Source organism: Barbus barbus (genome assembly GCF_936440315.1).
Source record: "Barbus barbus genome assembly, chromosome: 18".
Classification (NCBI taxonomy): domain Eukaryota; kingdom Metazoa; phylum Chordata; class Actinopteri; order Cypriniformes; family Cyprinidae; genus Barbus; species Barbus barbus.
In genome coordinates, this window is record NC_136746.1 from 6,898,052 (window position 1) to 6,916,391 (window position 18,340).

Genomic DNA, 18,340 nt, shown 5'->3' on the forward strand with positions numbered 1-18,340 from the left:
TGTTGCTTTTTTCTTTTATGCTTGTAGTTGACCATTTTTAATGTGATTTGTGGAGGCTAAAGATGCTCAATTAAAAATAAACGCTGAAATTCTTTGTTTTCATAATGCATGTTAGAATTTAACTACAGATTTAAAAGGGAACCAACGTTTTGGTTAATTGTGCAGCCCTAATTGCTGGCACATAGTTTTTGCTGATGTTTTGGTTGGTAGCCACATGACGTGTGATTTGGTTTTGAAATTTGGAGCAACTTGTCAAGAGTCCTAATTTATGTTCTTTTTTGCTTTGCAGATGGTAAAGAGGGAAAGAATAAGGAAACGGCAGCAGTAAGCTCATCTTCATCCTCTAGCAAACCAAAAGTGAAGAATACTAGCAGCATTGCAGGCATCGCTTTGTGCTGGCAAGGTGTCGTTCAGCGACAGGTTAGACATTTATTTTAGATTTGGTGAAATGTAGGATTTAAATTTTTTAGTAGGTGAAAGTATAATCAAATTAGTCAAAAAAACTGAACAAATTGAAAAATTGTTCAGAGTAGTTTAATTAAAAATGTTGATTGACCATCAGTGTGTCACAGCCTGAAATGAACTGTACTAATGCAAAATTACATTTATCAATTCCTATAATTCTGAAGTCATTTTTGTTTGGCTCTTTCCAGGTAAAGATTTTCCTAGATTTGACATGCAGCCTCCCAGACTTCGTAGAGCGTTACAGGGGTCTGTTCCTCCGGCTGAAGAATGCCATGGAGGAACTTTTTGGCCAGCACACTGCCTTTGTACTTGCGCTCCGTCAGGGCTTTTCTGCCGCCTTGCTCCAGCTCTCCATCCTGACCGCTATGCATGTGAGTCAACAGGGAATACTTGGGTGAATGATGTGAACCCTGACATATTGCCCATCTAATCTAATTCATAATTCAAGAACTAATTAGGCTTAGTCTTTGGAACATTAGGATATTTTGAATTGAAATGAGAATTAAAAAGTGTTTTTTTTTTTTTATATAACTCACTCAAAGGTGAGTGAACGTTTTGCACAGTACATAGACAAGATGATCCAGGAAAGTGGAGTGGACTCTGGAAATGTGGACACCTTGAACCAGCTACAGCAGTTCCTGGAGCCCATGTTGTTTCTCTCGGGTCTGGAGCTGGCCAACACCTTTGAGCACTTTTACAGGTACGGGACAGCTGCTGCTAGCTAGGGCTGAGTGATATTTCAGAAACAAGGATATAAACATTTTCATTTCTATAATTGTTGATATTTGATTCACTATTTTTGTAATTGTTCTAAAAAGGGGTTTTATCAATTAAATACCATTTTCTATAAGATTAAAAAGCATGGCACAATAATTTCTTCCTGGGAAGACACTAGCTTTTGTTATGGTTCACCCTGTTTTTCACATTGTACATCTCTTCTGTGCTCAGGTACTATCTGGGTGATCGGCTGTTGGGTCAGGGGAAGGTGTGGTTAGAGAACGCTGTGGTGGAGCAGATCGGTACCTGCTTCCCAAACCGGTTTCCCCAGCAGATGCTGACCAACCTCACTGAATCTGAGGAGCTTCAACAGGAGTTTCATCTTTACCGTCTACAGCAGCTGGACAAAAATCTGGAGAACTTTGAGGAGGTGAGAATAATAGACTACAGCTTTACAGCTGGTATTAATCCATCTCTTGTCCTCTTTTGACAACTTTCCTGATTTCTTTGAGAGGAGGGTCTATAGGCGGATATAAATATATTGTATCTGCTTTGAAACACAGTGTGTTTGTTAGTCAGGACTGGTTAGAGAACATTGTGATTTTTTTTTTCAACACTTCAAACCAAACTTACAATTTCAGCTGGCAAAGTTTAAATCCCATCTGCCTAGTGTGCCTAATGTTTTCGAGTTTGGTCAGTAGGCGCAGAGGAGGCGTTCATTTGTGGCTGGACACTGCACATCTACACTACAAAATTAATCCGGTTGAATGCATTGTGATCTACCTATGGAAGTGGTTAAAAGTGTTTAAATGCATGATTAAACAGTACCCGATTTTAATTTGTCTTGAAATCTAGTCTTTAATACTGACTGCTCGACTGCGTTTTAGTCTGTTTGTTCAGACCGTGTGCTCAATATCCATTATTAGGGGTGTAGTGTGCTTTTATGGGTCGATATATAGAAGACTTTTAAGCACTTTTTTGACACTCATGTGAGCCACATATGCACACAATGTCATCAAATGATTGATGATATGCTGGACTTTCATTATTTATTTTTCATTATTATTTTTTTTTAATTAAGTTGTTGTGGATGTCCCAGGTGGGATTTGCAGTTTTCATGTTCCTGTAATATTTAGGTTGCATTTGTGAGTTAATAAAAATGTAACTAGTTAAATAAGGGCACACAACATCATAATATTTATATAAATTGATTGCAGGCTCCTATATGTAATTATATTATAATCATATCATGGCATGTTTAGCGATTTCTGCAATATTGTATCACTGTCAGATCATATCATATGATAAGGGATGGGCTTTTTTTGGCAATTTCTCATTTCGATCATCGATAGGTTTCAAAACCGAGTGCGTGACGGGGCATGGCCGTAATGGAGATAATGAAAATATTTGAAGACTGTTATGAAAATGAATGTTCAAAATAAAAAAAACCTGTCTATGAAAACATGAACACATGATTAGATGTTAGATTATGATTATGATGCAGCAATGTAATTAAAAAAGAAGCATCTAAAAAGGAATAGCTGCCTGAGGTGAAGCTGAAGAGTGACTTTATGCCAATAAACTGAAGCCCGTTCTGACACATCCTATGATATTAATCAGATAACTTGGATACATAACATCGACATGCATTACAACTTGTATCTGCACAAAAGGATGCAAATGAAGGAAAGGAAGGAAAGCAGACAGAATTTACTATAGATTTCACATTCTATAAAGTTCCCATTATAATGCTATGTTTATGGCAGATTTGTGCTATATTTTCATCTACATTATCAAGCGATTCCTGAAAGCGCCTGCGCATTTTCCAAGCCATACGATGCATGAAAAAATTAATTGAAGTATGCCTACTGTTGAACAAATATGACGAAAAAAGCACTGCTGCATTATTATAACATCTGTATTTTTAAAAAAGAAACATCTAAAAGCTAAACCATCAGAGCTCAGGGTGCCGCCAAAAGTGCTGCTATAACGATCAGAATTGTTTTTTTGTTTTTTTTCCACGATCAACATTTTCATGATTGATCATTGCTGTCACGGCCGGGCCGAGTTCTCTATCACTGTTGCACATTCCTAATCCTGATGAAAGGTTTGATGCACATCCCTATGCATTATGTGTGTACCAGAGTTGTGATTTTTAGGAAGATGCCAACAGACTTTCTAGAAATGCTAATGCTGTGCATTCTGTGGTTCGTCATGTTTTTGTGATCAGATGATGGATGAAGACGTGTCTGAACCCGAGGAAGAGAGTGACGTGAGAGTGTTGGTGTTGTCCCCACGCTGCTGGGTTGTGTCAGCGCCCTGCTTCCTCGAGGACCCCAGCAAACACTTCCCTGCTCAACTCTGCAATTACCTGGCTGAATTCACAGACTTCTATGCCAACGGTTAGTTGAAATATCCATGATCTCCGGCAATACAAATAGAGGTCCACTGAAATGGGTTTTTCTCTGGCTGATGCTGATATTTAGAAATCAGTGCAGCCGATATGATGCAGATTTTTATTTTTTTTGGCCGATATGTTTAGCCAATATTCTTTTCTTTTTTTTATCCCTTAATCTCATAAAAGAGAGTTTGAGTAAATGTTTAGTAGTAGTAATAGCCTAATTCATAGCTCAAATAATCCATGGCTCAAAACTTAAGCACCTTCTCAAAACGGTTCTGAAGCATGATTTTATTTGTTTGCTGACACACCAGTGTTTCCCACAGACTCGCACATGCAAATTCAATCTCTGCCAGCAGGAGGCGCTTCTGGAGCGGGAGAAGTATAGCGGTTTCCCCGGTAACGGCTGTAATCAAATAAGCCTGTGCTCACAAATGCTACTTTATCAGGCATTACAGGAAAGACGACATGATAAATAAAATCGAGCTTTTCTGAAAACTGTCGGTTCTTTTAGATAAATTCATATAAAAACACCCGTGCTGCATTTTAATTTTGAAACGTGCAGTGCTCAGTTTATTCAGTGAAGTATAAGCCGTATGGAAAATCTATTTGTGGCGGTCCGTTTTGATATTGTGACGATCCGCCATAAATCAATGTGTGGCAAACACTGAACACTGCTATAAGTCAGATGGCCATAATCTAAGTGATAACAAAAATAAGAGTTCACACATATTACACATCCTGCTGCTCATAACTGCTTAAGAGTCCACTGGCCACGAGCAATGAGATCGTGGAGGCTATTGCTGGACACATTTCATGAGGAAAGTTAACGTGCACGTTATAATCAGCCCAGAAGTTTTGTCTGAATTGTTTCTACTTTCACATGCAAATGACTTTTGCACTTATGAATATGATAAGCACGGTCGGCAAATTAAAAAATGCCAAATATCGGCCCGATTAATCGGCCGGCCGATCAATTGGTTGACCTCTAAATGCAAATGATACAGTCTAGTAAAACCTATTCTCTCTGGCTGTTCTGTTGTAGTTTGAAGTTAATCTGTATGTGTGTATCTGTCCTGTAGGTCAGCGCATGTATGGTTTGACCCACAGTAAGCCTCGGCGGCTGCAATGGACATGGCTCGGCCACGCAGAGCTTCAGTATGGCTCCTGTACTCTCTATGTCTCCACACTGCAGATGTACATCCTGCTACAGTTCAACAAACATGAGGTATTTTCCCGGACGACCAAAACAAGTCTGGGCATGAAGTTTTTATATATCAGTATTGTTCACTATCTTCCTATTCTACAGGATGTGAATGTGGAGATGCTGCAGCAGGCCACCGGTCTCTCTCCAGTCATGCTGAGCCATGCCCTCAAACCTCTCACTGCAGAGAAGGGGATTCTCACTCACACCGGCTCCAGCCAGGACCCCATGAAAGGTGAGAAATCCTCCTCATTACGACAGAACGAGATGACGTCTGTTTTCTTAATGCATTGATTTTTAAAAATCTGTGCATCAAGGAATACAATAGAGAAAGTATTTTAATATACACTAAGTTTGGAATAATTAAAAATATATATATTTTTGAAGGTCTCTTATGCTCGTAAAGGCTGCATTTATTTAATCAAAAATACAGTAAATCACTAAAGTTGTTAAATATTATATTTTCTTTCATTTAAATATACTGTATATAAAATTTTGTCATTCTGTAATGCCAAAGCTGAATGTTTGGCAGCTGATTTGAAACTCAATAATAATTGGCTTTAAATCTGCATATTAGACTGATTTCTGAAGGATCACGTGACACTGAAGACTGGAGTAATGATGCTGAAAATTCAGCTTTAATAAATTACATTTTGAAATATATTGGAATAGAAAACTCTTTATTTTAAATTCTAAAAAATATTTCATAATACAGTTTTACTGCATTTTTCATCAAATAAATGCTGCCTTGGTGAACATGAGACTTTTAAAAACATAAAGCAAATTATTCCAAACTTTATTAGTGTTTTTAGTGTAAATGCATTTAAAAAGTTCAATGTTTGAATCACTCAGGGTTCAGTGCCAAACCATTTAATTCTAAATTTTTCAGGGGTCCTGAGACTGAACAAGAAGACTCTCTCGCAGAGCTCAGACAGACACGGTTACCATTTCCTGCTTCCCAAGCAAACCTACCTGAATGTGGATGAAGATGTTGCGCTCACACTAGAGAGGAAGAGGAACTACATCTACTGTCTCATTGTGCAGATCATAAAGAATGAGAAGGAGATGCATATTGACAACTTAGTGTTCATGGTAAAGCATGGATTGTTTTGCATGGGGCCTATATACATTTATGACAATTAAGCACATCTCCCAAAAATCTAATAATTGTAATACAAAAAGAAAATAAGTTTAAATTGTAAAGGGTTTATGTAATAATTAGGGCTGTCATTGTTCCTCGATTCAATTCGAGTAATCTATTTTATTGCATTTTGCCCATGTCAAGTAAGCGGCAAAATACTGGAAGTGTTGTGAGTTTGGGGTTATTACAACATTCATCCGTGAACGCAATTTGTGACATTTCATCAGATTTGTTAGGTAAATCATTTATAAACCTACGCAAACACGGGAATATATAAATATCTTTCTCAATATGCTAAATGTTCATCGCAATTTTAAAATGTAAAAAATGAAACCCTCTCTCTTTCTGAGTTTAGACGTTTTGACGTCCACATATTTAAGACATTACAGTGGCCGTAGCATTTCTGTCCTAAAGAAATGGTCAAATATTAAAGATTAAGAGGACGTTTGCTGAGTCGATATTAAACAAGGATTAGATTGCGCAGTAAAGTAAAAAAAAAAATCGTCAGGCCATTGGCTGCAGGCATTTGTTATAATGCGTAATGTACAGTTGTTTATAATACATACAGTTTTGTTCTAAAAAACCATATGATTACTTGCTTTTGATACTTTATTTGAACTAAATATTATTGCCTCATTACTATTATATATGCATTTTAATAGCTGTTCTTCGATAAGGTCTATTATTATTACACTAAAAAACTTTTAATTGTAATAATCCGATTACTCAATTAATCATCAGAATAATCGTCAGATTATTCGATTACCAAAATAATCATTAGTGAAAGCCCTAGTAGTAATACTGCTTTTGATGCTAATTTTTACACTGAAAAAAATGCTGTATGTAAATAAAAAAAATTCATGAAAATTCAAATCGAATAGTTCTGAAAGTAGACTTTATTGTCTTTATGGAAAATGTGCTTTTGTATGTATGTTTTTTCTTTAGATTTTAGTGTTAATTATGAACAAAAGTGATAGTAGAAAAACCAGTCGTTACTGAAGATGAGTTTTTGTGCTTTTTGCGTGTTTCCTGTGCCGTTGCAGGTGCTGGACCGGTGTCAGAAGCAGGAAGCGAGTCGGACTCACGCCTCGGTTCGCTTCAGCTGCAGCACTACAGACGTGCTGTCCTGCATCATGCACGTCATCAACAAAGGCTACCTCCGCCGCAACGAGGAAAGCCCACACATCGTGGAGTACTTGATGGAGGACCCATCTACACCCCGCAAGGGCCAGGCGCAGTTCTCCTTTAAGATGGACGTGAAAAAAAGCTCCGCAAGCAGCAGCGGCGGCAGCAATGCCGACACCAGGTGTGCTGATGACCCTTAACCCTTGATCCCTAGACCCCCCCGTGCAAGCAAGGAGGCAGAGAGCGTGGCTTTCCCTGACGTTTTTCTCCCCTCTCAGGGCTTTTCTTTTTTTTCTGAAACGAGAGATGCACTGATACCGAACAGGTGCACTCATTGGGGCGAGTAGCTTGTCTATTCTTTTGCTTTTTTGTTGAAAGCTCTTTATATTTCCTGTGTGTGCAGCTCTGTTTCAAAACCTAGTGAGTTTCCTACCTAGACGGGCTCCTGATGCTATTATGAAAGATATGCAGCATCTATATACTATGACAGTTTGTCGTCAGCTAACATCAAACTCTCAGCAGCCAGACAGCTGTTTGTGGGATATGTGGAGCTGCTGCTCATGTAGAGCGTTCCAAATCATTCATCTGAGAAGACAGCAGCCTGTCAGCAGTAAACAGGGAAGCAGCTCACTAGGTTTCGGAGCAGTCTGTATTTGAGGCAAATGCATTTTCACTGGCCCAGGAAGTGTTTTGCTGCTTGTTTTTAAAAAAAATTTTTTTTATCTGTTTTGATCTGGTTTAACGTCTGCAGTTGCACTAACTGTGACCTACTCAAGGGCGGAGCTAGTCCATTCCTCATTGGTCAGAATGAATATTGGCGTCAGCCAATGGAATGCCTTATTTTCTTTTATGTTGCAAGACTTGTAAATAGCACTAAAGTTTGTGATCATCGATGGACTGAAATCAGTCTTGTTATTAAATGAAGGCTGCTCAGTTCCTGTCTGTCCCGTAGTGAAAGGATTAGTTCACCTGTAAATGAAAAGTGTTGTTTAATCCCTCTCATGTAGTTCCAAACCCAACTTTTGTTTATCTTCAGAACGCAAATTAAGGTATTTTTAATTTCTTTAGTTTTTTGCCTCATCCTTTTTGTCCATCCATTGAAAGGCTATGCAACCAAAACTTTAATACACATTTTTAAACATTGTAAAAGTAATTTCTATGAATCGAGTGGTTTAATCCAAGTCTTCTGAAAAGACACAAACATATGAAAACACACACATGCATAGAGCACATCACATATGGTCAGTTGCAGTTCAAACGCACTTGCTTGACACACAAAAACAAATCTTTTTGCAAGCGCTTTAAAGCTTCCATTTACCATGTGTGTGCTATGTTTGTGCATTAAATCAATGTTTATATATGAATAAAAGGCTAAATTAAATCTGTTCAGATATCTTCATTTGTGTTTTGAAGATGAATAAAAGTCTGATGGGTTTCGGAACAACATTAGAGTGAGTAAATGACAGAATTTTCATTTTTGGGTGAACTACTGCAATGAATGACTAGTCTACTGCAAGTCTACTGGGAATTTCTTTTGTTTTTTTTGTCCTCTTTTTAAAAATCTAATACTCATGCTTCTTCAGTACAGAATTTTAGCATAAATATGCTAGGTATTTTGAAACAAGGCAACTTATGTTTACCACTTTAAAAAAAAAATAAAGACATTTTAAATTTTGAATCATGTTTGTTGCTCATTTATTCTATTTAAAAATCAAATTTCAAAATTATTTTTAGCTATGGTTTAGTATCTTGTCAAAAATGCATACTTGTCTAAACGAGGTTTTCATCCCCAAATGCAGCCAAATTCAGGATGTGCTAGCTGATATCATTTTAAAGGTGATGCATTTTTCAAAATTAACAAATTATATTTTAATCCATGCAAAGGGATAATTATATTATTGCCTTATTAAAAGTGGTGCATATCAGGGAGTTAAACATTTTATATTTGACCAGAATAAAATCAATAAATGTGGGTTTTTAAAAAAAAAAAAGGCTTTTATATGGTAATAAATGTTGGGCAAGTCCACATGGAAGAGCACTGAAGAGGTTCACACAATTAGAAGATTAGAAGCTTTTTTTGGGGGGTTGGTTTATTAAATATTTTGGCTAATTTGATCATTCTTCCAGCTACCAATGAAAGTGTAGTATTGGATTGGATTAGTGTTGTAGTATTGGATTACCACGTTTAATTCTACAGATTTTCCCAAATAAACAGCACTGTGAATGTGGAAAAGTCTGCAGATTCTGTCTAGGCCTGTTGTTAAGCCTCAAAATGCCCATCCCTGAAAGTGAGCGTTTTCCCAGTCCACATCCATATAATGACGTTTTGTGTATATATATCTCCCTCTGCAGCCTGGGAGGCCTAATAGTTCCCCAGCAGCATCCGGAGGACGGCGTGCTGGAGGCCGTGCTGTTCTCCATGGGTCGCACAATGACTCAGGAGGATGTCAAGCAGCTGATGCAGCGCACCGTCCAGCAGGTGGCGGGAACCCTGAGCCTGGATCTAGACCGGGCCGAGCACCTGCTTATTCACTGCAAATGGAACGTGGACTTGTTGATCCAGCGGTACACAGACGACCCAGACGCCTTGGTCCTGGCTGCCGGCCTCAAGATCCGCAACCCCCAGCCGGCCCCAGGCCCCATGGCCCAATGTCCCGTGTGCCTTTCCCAGTCCAAAGAGAGTGACCCCCCTCCCATGCTCTGCTGTATGCACTACTGCTGCAGGGTGAGTGCAGGGCTAAAACCTTTCAGAGTTAAACACTGGGTTGATGTGTTTACTGTGGAAACCGCACATTTAGCTTGTCTCTTTTAAGTAAATACAGTACTGTTAAAAAGTTTTAAGGTCAGCCTCAAAAATGCCTTTTAATTGCACATTTTTCACTGCGCGTCTTAAATCCATAACTCAGTAAGAGGGTTTGTGCTGTCGCAAGCTGTTAGTAAATCTGGCTCTATAAGATGTTAAACGTTTATGTGACGTTATGTTAAACTGTGTGCTTTTGTCATGCTATCTCTGTTTCCCATTAGTCCTGCTGGCAGGAGTACCTCACTGCTCGTATCGAACAGAATCTGGTGATGAACTGCGACTGTCCGATCACAGACTGTCGGGCTCAGCCCACCTCCAAGTTCTTTAACAACATCCTCACTGATAAGGACACCATTGCCAAAGTGCGTGCAGGTCAGCACACATACTGGGTGTGTTGAGGGACTGGAGAATGAGTTTGTATCCTGTGCTTTCTCCTGCAGTATGACAGTGCCCTTCTGCGAGGCTTCGTGGAGTGCTGCTCCAACCTGACCTGGTGTACCAACCCTCAGGGCTGTGACCAGATCCTGTGCAAGGAGAACATTGGTAGCATGGGCACCTGCTCCAAGTGCTGCTGGTCTTCCTGTTTCAGCTGTAACTTCCCAGAGGTACATTTGGCTCTTCTTAATGCTAAAGTCATTAAAGAATAGCTGCACTAATTTATGCATTATATTACTCTTCATTGTGAATAATGGGAATTAGGAGGGAATTACGTGGGTATTGTGAGATACCCAGTTAACTTTAAGAGTAAGCCTTGGTTTTCTGAAATGGTTCAGATTTACACCTGTACTGTGCTGTGTAATCTGCACTCATGCTTCAGTAATCTCTCTTGTCCAATCATCAGGCGCATTACCCAGCCAGCTGCAGTCACATGTCTCAGTGGATGGATGATGGAGGCTATTATGAGGGAATGAGTATGGAAGCACAGAGTAAACATCTGGCCAAACTAATATCCAAACGATGCCCCAGCTGCCAGGCCCAGATTGAGAAGAACGAGGGTTGCCTACAGTGAGTGTGCATGCACAAATGTCTCGTATTTATTATTAAATTTAAGAACTACGTAACGGTTAACTTTTAATACTAAGTGTATACCTTATATCTTTTTTTTCTGTGTAGTATGACGTGTGCCAAATGTAATCATGGATTTTGCTGGAGATGTCTGAAGCCATGGAAGCCAACGCATAAAGATTATTACAACTGCTCAGCCATGGTAAGTGTCTTCAGAAGATGTGGGGGCTTCTGTGAGTGATAAATCACTCCCGAAAGTCTTGGGGTTTTGATGCCAGAGATAATGAAGCGAAGAGTCCCTGCAGAGAATCTGTAGAGTCTGTCTTTTGCACAATCTTTTATACAGTTTTAATTTTCACACGTCATTATTGTTTGTTTTTAACTTTTTTGGCTGACACCAATCTGTTTTCAAGAAGTAGACACGAGGCCTCAATATATATATGAAGGGGATCAGAGGTGGCCTCATATATTTTGTCTAATGTCAAAATACGAGGTGAACGCTTCACCATATATTTTTGTAATGGCCGCACAATCTGTTCTTCTGGAGGCCTTTGTACACACAGGCAAATCATCTTCTTCTTCTGGCAAATACACACAGGCATACAAGTTTATAATAGTAGAATAACTTGATGCATAAATGGCTATATTTCAATTAATAATACTTGATTGATTCATATTTGGTTCATAAAAATTTTCCACAAAGACCGATTGTAATATGATCCTATTTCCAACACTTTTATTCACTAAATGAACACCAAGGAAAATTTATTTTTATTTTATATTCACTAACACAAATGCATAGTAGCAAACAGCAGTATTTACCTATGTTATTTAAAAGTAATACACAAAAAGGGCCACACAAAACTTCCAAAAACATTCAGATTTCTCAAAGACAGTTTTGTGCCAATTCATTATGAAAGAATGTTTAAACTGATTTGCAAAATGAATTAAACTTACCAATTCCGACAACAATTTTTCCACCTACATTTAAAACTGGAGGCACTGATTTTTAATAATTGCCCTGAAAGTCCTGTATATTAATATGCAATCGCAGGTCAGTAAAGCTGCAAGGCAAGAGAAGAAGTTCCAAGACTACAATGAGAGATGCACATTTCATAACCAAGCCAAGGTCTGTTGGAGTCATTCATTACATTTAGTTCAAACTTTTAAAGTTCTTATAAGTTTCTTATAAGTGTCTGTCTGTTACTTTCTGCAGGACTTTGCAATTAATCTGGAGAATAAGGTGTTTTCTATTAATGAAGCTTTACAGATGAAGTCTTTGACATTTGTGATCGACGCCTGCAAGATTCTTGCCCAAGCTCGAAAGGTGGGAATCTTAAATGGCTTTAATATTTCAATATTTCCAGTTGTTTTCTTTATGCTAATAGTTATATTTGTGTAATTTGTCGTGTAGGTGCTGGCATACTCGTGTGTTTACAGCTATTACAACCAGGACACTGAGAAGATGGATGTGATGGAGCAACAGACAGAAGCTCTGGATCTTCATACTAATGCCCTGCAGATCCTGCTTGGTTAGTGTTAGGGAAAGCTCACTCTCAACTCTGCCAATCAGTCACTCGGCATTGCTTTTGGGAATATTATACAAGAAACCTTAAAAACATTTGCCAGTGGACTGCAACAGTGACCACAAACCTTTTTACCAGACTTGGTTCTGGAAGTACTTTTCCCATTCACATTCTCAATACTTTGAGCCAAAACAAACCAGAAAGCTGTCAAAACCTCTTTAAATATATTATGAATAAGTTATCAATGTATGTGTTTTTGTGATGTTTGTATTGAAAAATTATTATTTTTGTGACTTTTTTTAATGTTTAGTCTAAATGCCATAATGATGAAATTGTAGACTTTTCTCTGGTGAGTGTATGTGCAGGACTTCTCCAATCATTTAAAGCCTGACTGCAAAATTGACTACAAGCTCACATTTATTTTTGAGTGCAACGCTCACATCTCCCAATCCAATCAATGACTGATGGACAGAACCAAGTCCCCACCCTACAGTTTTGTCTTTTTCAATTATCCATTGCACTCAGATGTATATCACAATATGAAAAAAATATATTTTGCTACTTGCGTTTAATCATGACTTTTAATTTGATGCGAAAACATGCTTGTCTGCAAGTATAAATTACAGCATGTTTGAAGTTGAGTCACGTATACAAGTCTTTTAAAAGCATAGACAGACCTGATAACAGCATGGCTCCACTACAGTAGATTGAATAATATTGCCACAATTCCTTCTAACATGACAATGGCTTCTGCAGAAGCACATATCGTCACTTAAACTACAACCCGAATTCCGGAAATGTTGGGACATTTTTAAAATTTGAATAAAATGAAAACTAAAAGACTTTCAAATCACATGAGCCAATATTTTATTCACAATAGATCATGGATAACACAACAAATGCTTAAACAGAGAAATTTTGCACTTTTATCCACTAAATGAGCTCATTTCAAATTTGATGCCTGCTACAGGTCTCAAAAAAGTTGGCATGGGGCCACCAAAGGCTGAAAAAGCAAGACATTTTGAAAAGATTCAGCTGGGAGAACATCTAGCAACTAGTTAAGTTAATTGACATCAGGTCTGTAACATAAAAGAGATGTTTTGGAGAGGCAGAGTCTCTCAGAAGTAAAGATGGCCAGAGGCTCTCCAATCTGTGAAGGAGTGCATAAAAAGATTGTGGAATACTTTAAAGACAACATTCCTCAATGTCAAATTGCAAAGGCTTTGCAAATCTCATCATCTACAGTGCATAACATCATCAAAAGATTCAGAGAACCTGGAGAAGTCTGTGCGTAAGGGACAAGGCCGAAAACCTTTGTTGGATGTCGTGGTCTTCGGGGCCTCAGACGACACTGCATCACTCATTCTTCATGATTCATGATTGACATTACTAAATGGGCCCAGGAATACTTCCAGAAACCACTGTCGGTAAACACAATCCGCCGTGCCATCTACAGATGCCAACTAAAGCTCTATCATGCAAAAAGGAAGCCATATGTGGACATGGTCCAGAAGTGCCGTCGTGTCCTGTGGGCCAAGGCTCATTTAAAATGGACCGTTTCAAAGTGGAAAAGTGTTCTATAGTCAGACGAGTCCAAATTTGACATTCTTGTAATATGGAAATCATGGACGCCATGTTCTTCGGGCTAAAAAGGAGGGAGACCTTCCAGCGTGTTATCAGCATACAGTTCAAAAACCAGCATCTCTGATTGTATGGGGGTGTATAAGGGCATATGGTATGGGCAGCTTGCATTTTTTTGGAAGGCACTATGAATGCTGAAAGGTATATAAAGGTTTTAGAGCAACATATGCACCCCTCCAGATGAATTGTATTTCAGCAGGACAATGCAGCATGGCTTCATAGTAGAATAGTCCAGGTGCTGAATTGGCCTGCCTGCAGTCCAGATCTTTCACCTATAGAGAACATTTGGCGAATCATTAAATGAAAAATATGTCAAAGACGACCATAAACTCTTCAGCAGCTGGAAACCTATATCAGGCAAGAATGGGACCAAATTCCAACACCAGAAACTCCATAACTTCAATGCCCAGACATCTCCAAACTGTTTTGAAAAGAAGAGGAGATGCATGGTAAACATAACCCCGTCCCAACTATTTTGAGACCTGTAGCAGGCATCAAATTTGAAATGAGCTCATTTTGTGCTTAAAATTGTAAAAATTTTCAGTTTAAACATTTGTTATCTATGTTCTATTGTGAATAAAATATTGGCTCATGTGATTTGAAAGTCTTTTAGTTTTCATTTTATTCAAATTTAAAAAAACGTCCCAACATTTCTGGAATTCGGGTTGTATAAGCTCATGGTCCTAAATTGTATTCAATTTATAAACTTTTTTTAATTAAATGGATTTTTACTTCCAAAACATGTTGTGCTCTAATTGAATGTTGTTTAGTTCTGATGCATTGGTTATATGGTGATAAAACTGGTTGTGATTCTGGTTTCAGAGGAGACGCTGCTGCAGTGCACTGATCTTGCATCCTGTGTCCGACTCCTAAAACCTGAACACATAAACACTGGCCTGGAGCTCATTCGCCGAATTCAAGAGCGTCTTGTGGCCATCCTCCAGCACTCCACTCAGGTAAACCTACTCCTGTATGTACTTCTTTGGGGTTTAACATGAACTTATTAAAAGCGTTCCAAGCACTCATTTGACCATCTGGGATAAATCGTCTTTTTTTTTTTTTGGCAGGACTTCCGTGTAGGATATCAGTCCAAGACTGGGCCAGACCAGGAGACCGCACAGGCCTCTAATCTGGCTAACCACACAGACACCAACAAAGAGTGAGCCGCCACACGTTTATAGAGAATCACAACTGACTTCTGCAACAAGCTTTACCCCTTTTTTTTTTTATTTCAGGACCAAATCTGATGGAGGCTCTGACTCTGGAGACTCTGACAACAACAACAATGCTGGCGAGGACCCCGGCGATGAAGCAGAGGAGGATGACGAGTATGATGATGAATACGTTCCAGAATGGCACGAGGACTACGATGAGGAAGACATAGACGACGATGACTTTTTTTCTGATGATGACGAATCTGAAAACTTAGAGAGGGACTTCAGCCCTTTTGACTAAATGACCCTGAGAGCAAAACACAATGCTTACACAATGCCTACCAATGTAAAAGTAGACACTACAAATTCCACACCCATATAAGAACAAAAAAAAGTTATGGGAATCCAGAGTTTGGAGTAAGTTTTTTCTGTAACATGGTCTTTGCTTTGCACTTAGCACCTACTTTGAGCCCTAGCGTAAATTCGTCGTTACACCAAAAGTGGTATTTCACATTTATTTAGGTTTATGCTACAGTTTCATTAACTTACGAAGTTGTAACTTCGTTCATGGCTGATAAGTACTTTAAGTTCAATGAAGGATCTTAATTATTGATTCTATATTGTAGAGGTATTATGTTTTTGAAACTGTTCATAGTTTTGTTAACAAATTACAATTTGTTTTGGTCAAAAATTGAAAAAGAAGGGATGTGTAAACATTAAGAAAACATTGGGGGGTTTTTTTCGGTTTTTTTTTTATCTAGTCAAAGGTGTCGGCATTGTGTATTTAGTTTGAATACCAAAAGCACTTGCCTTTTTCCATTTTAAATTCCTTTAAATGCCTTCACATATGATGTTAAGTTGGTTGATCACCATTTGAATGATTGTAAGCATTTGGAAATATTTGCAAAGATGCAAATTTGCAAAGAAAAGAGAAAAACATCAGCATCCGTGTTTAAGGGCTGCATGAAAAATGACTAGTCGTGTCAGGCACCGGAATCCTACAAACTCAAACATTTTACTTTAGCCTGTCTCATTAAGATGTAATGGCAATAAATATTTAAAAGTATTGTAGCTCGTCACATTATTTGCTAAGCAAAACATACCTTAATCGCTTCGTTCAGTTTCTTCCTCAAAAAAACGTTTTAATTCTTTTTTGGACATGTTTGTTCACTTGTATAGAGATGGAGATATAAAATATCTTACAAAGTCCAGTTTTGAATTGAGATACCTATATATTCATATACTGTCCATCTTCTGAAATATTTTCTCTGTTCAACTTAAAAACGAAGTTGCTCAACTTCAGCTCACAAAATAAATGCTTTTCTTCAAATTGAGTGTACATGGGTTGTTTGTCCTCGTCGTCTTGTGCAACAGAACAGTATCCAAAGAAAAGCTCCCAAAAATCAAGTACGTTAATGTTCGAAAGTTTAAATGTCCCCTTAGTACAGGGGTAGGGGAACGTTAATCCTGGAGGGCTCCAACCCTGAAAAAAAAAAACTAACTGCATCCTGAAGACTTTGATTAGCTGGTTCAGGTGTGTTTGATTAGGGTTGGGGCTAAAGTCTGCAGGGACACTGGGGCTAAAGTCTGCAGGGACACTGGCCCTCCATGATCAACGTTCCCCACCCCTGCCATAGCGTAGAAGAACCATTTTTGGATCCACAAAAAACCATTCAGTCAGTGCTTCTGTGAAACAAAGGTTCTTTAGATGTTAAAGGTTCTTTATGGAACCATTTAGACAAAAAGGTTCTTCCATGGCATCGTGAAGCACCTTTATTTTTAAGAGTGAATGTCTGCAATATCTGGAGAAAACTTTTCATTAGCGTTTCGTTTCCATTCTTCTCAATACCAGATGCTCTGCTGCCACATGCAGAACCCCCAGAAGTATGATATCTGAAGTCTGCCATCTTTGCCATAGGCTAGGGGTGGGGAACGTTGATCTGGGTGGGCCACTCTCTTGCAGAGTTTAGCTCCAACCCTGAAAACCAAAAACCCTAACTGCATCCTGAAGACTTTGATTTGCTGGTTCAGGTGTGTTTGATTAGGGTTGGAGCTAAACTCTGCAGGGACACTGGCCCTTCAGGATCAACGATCCCCACCCCTGCTATAGGCACTCAGTTGGACTGCAATTGTTTTTTCTTTTCTGCACCAGTTACAGAAACTGTAAATGTCATGTCACAACGTAGGTGCATCCCAATGAGGGTTGCCAACTTCAGAACAGGAAAACAAGAGACAATTATGATTCGATAGGAAAATAAGGGATGTGCAAAATAATTGTACTGGACCACAATGTTCAATGTCTGCTGTTGAGTATATGTATAAATACGCAAAGGGGGAAATTTGGGCAAGGCACTTTCTTTTCAGATTCTCTTCAGATTAGTGAATTTTATTTTTTAATTACAGGGTGTTTAATTTTGTCAAAGCAGGAAACCCTTCCTTACAATATTGTTTTAATTATTTATAATGCTTATATAAGACCTAGCCTATTGAGTTCTGCTAGCCACAGTTAAGGTTTTCACAGCAATCTTGGGAGTAGCCGTGGCAAGAACAGCTGTCAGAGGAACCCTGGAAGCAGCCATGATTTTGACAAAACTATCTGCTAGAAATGTATTGTACCTCAAGGCCATCCTTCAAGCTTTTTCCTTCATAGAAGTAGCGAATCCTCCCCAGCAAGCATTCTGTAAGTGCTCTAACCAGTTCAAAATGTCACCTGTTAAAAGATAAACAAATACACAATCCCAACCTATACATAAATGTGATTTTTTTTTTTTGTGCTTTTGTACTTAGCTTGTTTTATGTTGTTATAGTATGTATATTTCGTAAACTCTTTGTATGTATATTAATAAAACAAACTGACATGAAATTTCAACTATTTATAGCAGGGTGTAACCCCTCACCTGTCACCTCCACTTTGTTGTGACCTGATGCTGGACTCACTGGACTGGATCTGGAGGGGTTTGAATGCTGATAGCACACATACATCTACAAGATGTCTTTTAAAGAGTGTTTGCCCTGGAAAAAGCATCTGCTGTGTACAAACATGATACAATTTTACATTCTATTTAATGAAAATCAATTTTCTAAATCTTTAACATCTGACAGGAAACATCCCATAGATGCATTGCAGATGAGCTAATGCAAACACATCTTCCAGATTAAAT

At 38.5% G+C, this 18,340-nt stretch overlaps 1 protein-coding gene across 3 annotated transcripts in view; it reads left to right on the plus strand.

The window, feature by feature from the left end:
* The window catches only part of LOC306884700 (cullin-9-like), a 50,882-nt gene extending 34,370 nt beyond the window's left edge, over positions 1-16,512 (plus strand). For all 3 annotated transcript variants that reach the window (XM_079440814.1, XM_079440815.1, XM_079440816.1), the window contains 20 exons: positions 290-420; positions 654-836; positions 1,008-1,165; positions 1,414-1,612; positions 3,413-3,584; positions 4,663-4,808; positions 4,890-5,019; positions 5,674-5,876; positions 6,969-7,231; positions 9,403-9,775; positions 10,075-10,215; positions 10,294-10,458; positions 10,695-10,858; positions 10,967-11,060; positions 11,913-11,987; positions 12,075-12,185; positions 12,273-12,390; positions 14,848-14,981; positions 15,093-15,184; positions 15,261-16,512. In XM_079440814.1, the coding sequence (XP_079296940.1) occupies positions 290-420; positions 654-836; positions 1,008-1,165; positions 1,414-1,612; positions 3,413-3,584; positions 4,663-4,808; positions 4,890-5,019; positions 5,674-5,876; positions 6,969-7,231; positions 9,403-9,775; positions 10,075-10,215; positions 10,294-10,458; positions 10,695-10,858; positions 10,967-11,060; positions 11,913-11,987; positions 12,075-12,185; positions 12,273-12,390; positions 14,848-14,981; positions 15,093-15,184; positions 15,261-15,480 (3,272 nt within the window). In that variant the 3' untranslated portion in view covers positions 15,481-16,512. The remainder of the gene's footprint in view (positions 1-289; positions 421-653; positions 837-1,007; positions 1,166-1,413; positions 1,613-3,412; positions 3,585-4,662; positions 4,809-4,889; positions 5,020-5,673; positions 5,877-6,968; positions 7,232-9,402; positions 9,776-10,074; positions 10,216-10,293; positions 10,459-10,694; positions 10,859-10,966; positions 11,061-11,912; positions 11,988-12,074; positions 12,186-12,272; positions 12,391-14,847; positions 14,982-15,092; positions 15,185-15,260) is intronic.
* Positions 16,513-18,340: the final 1,828 nt, after the last annotated feature.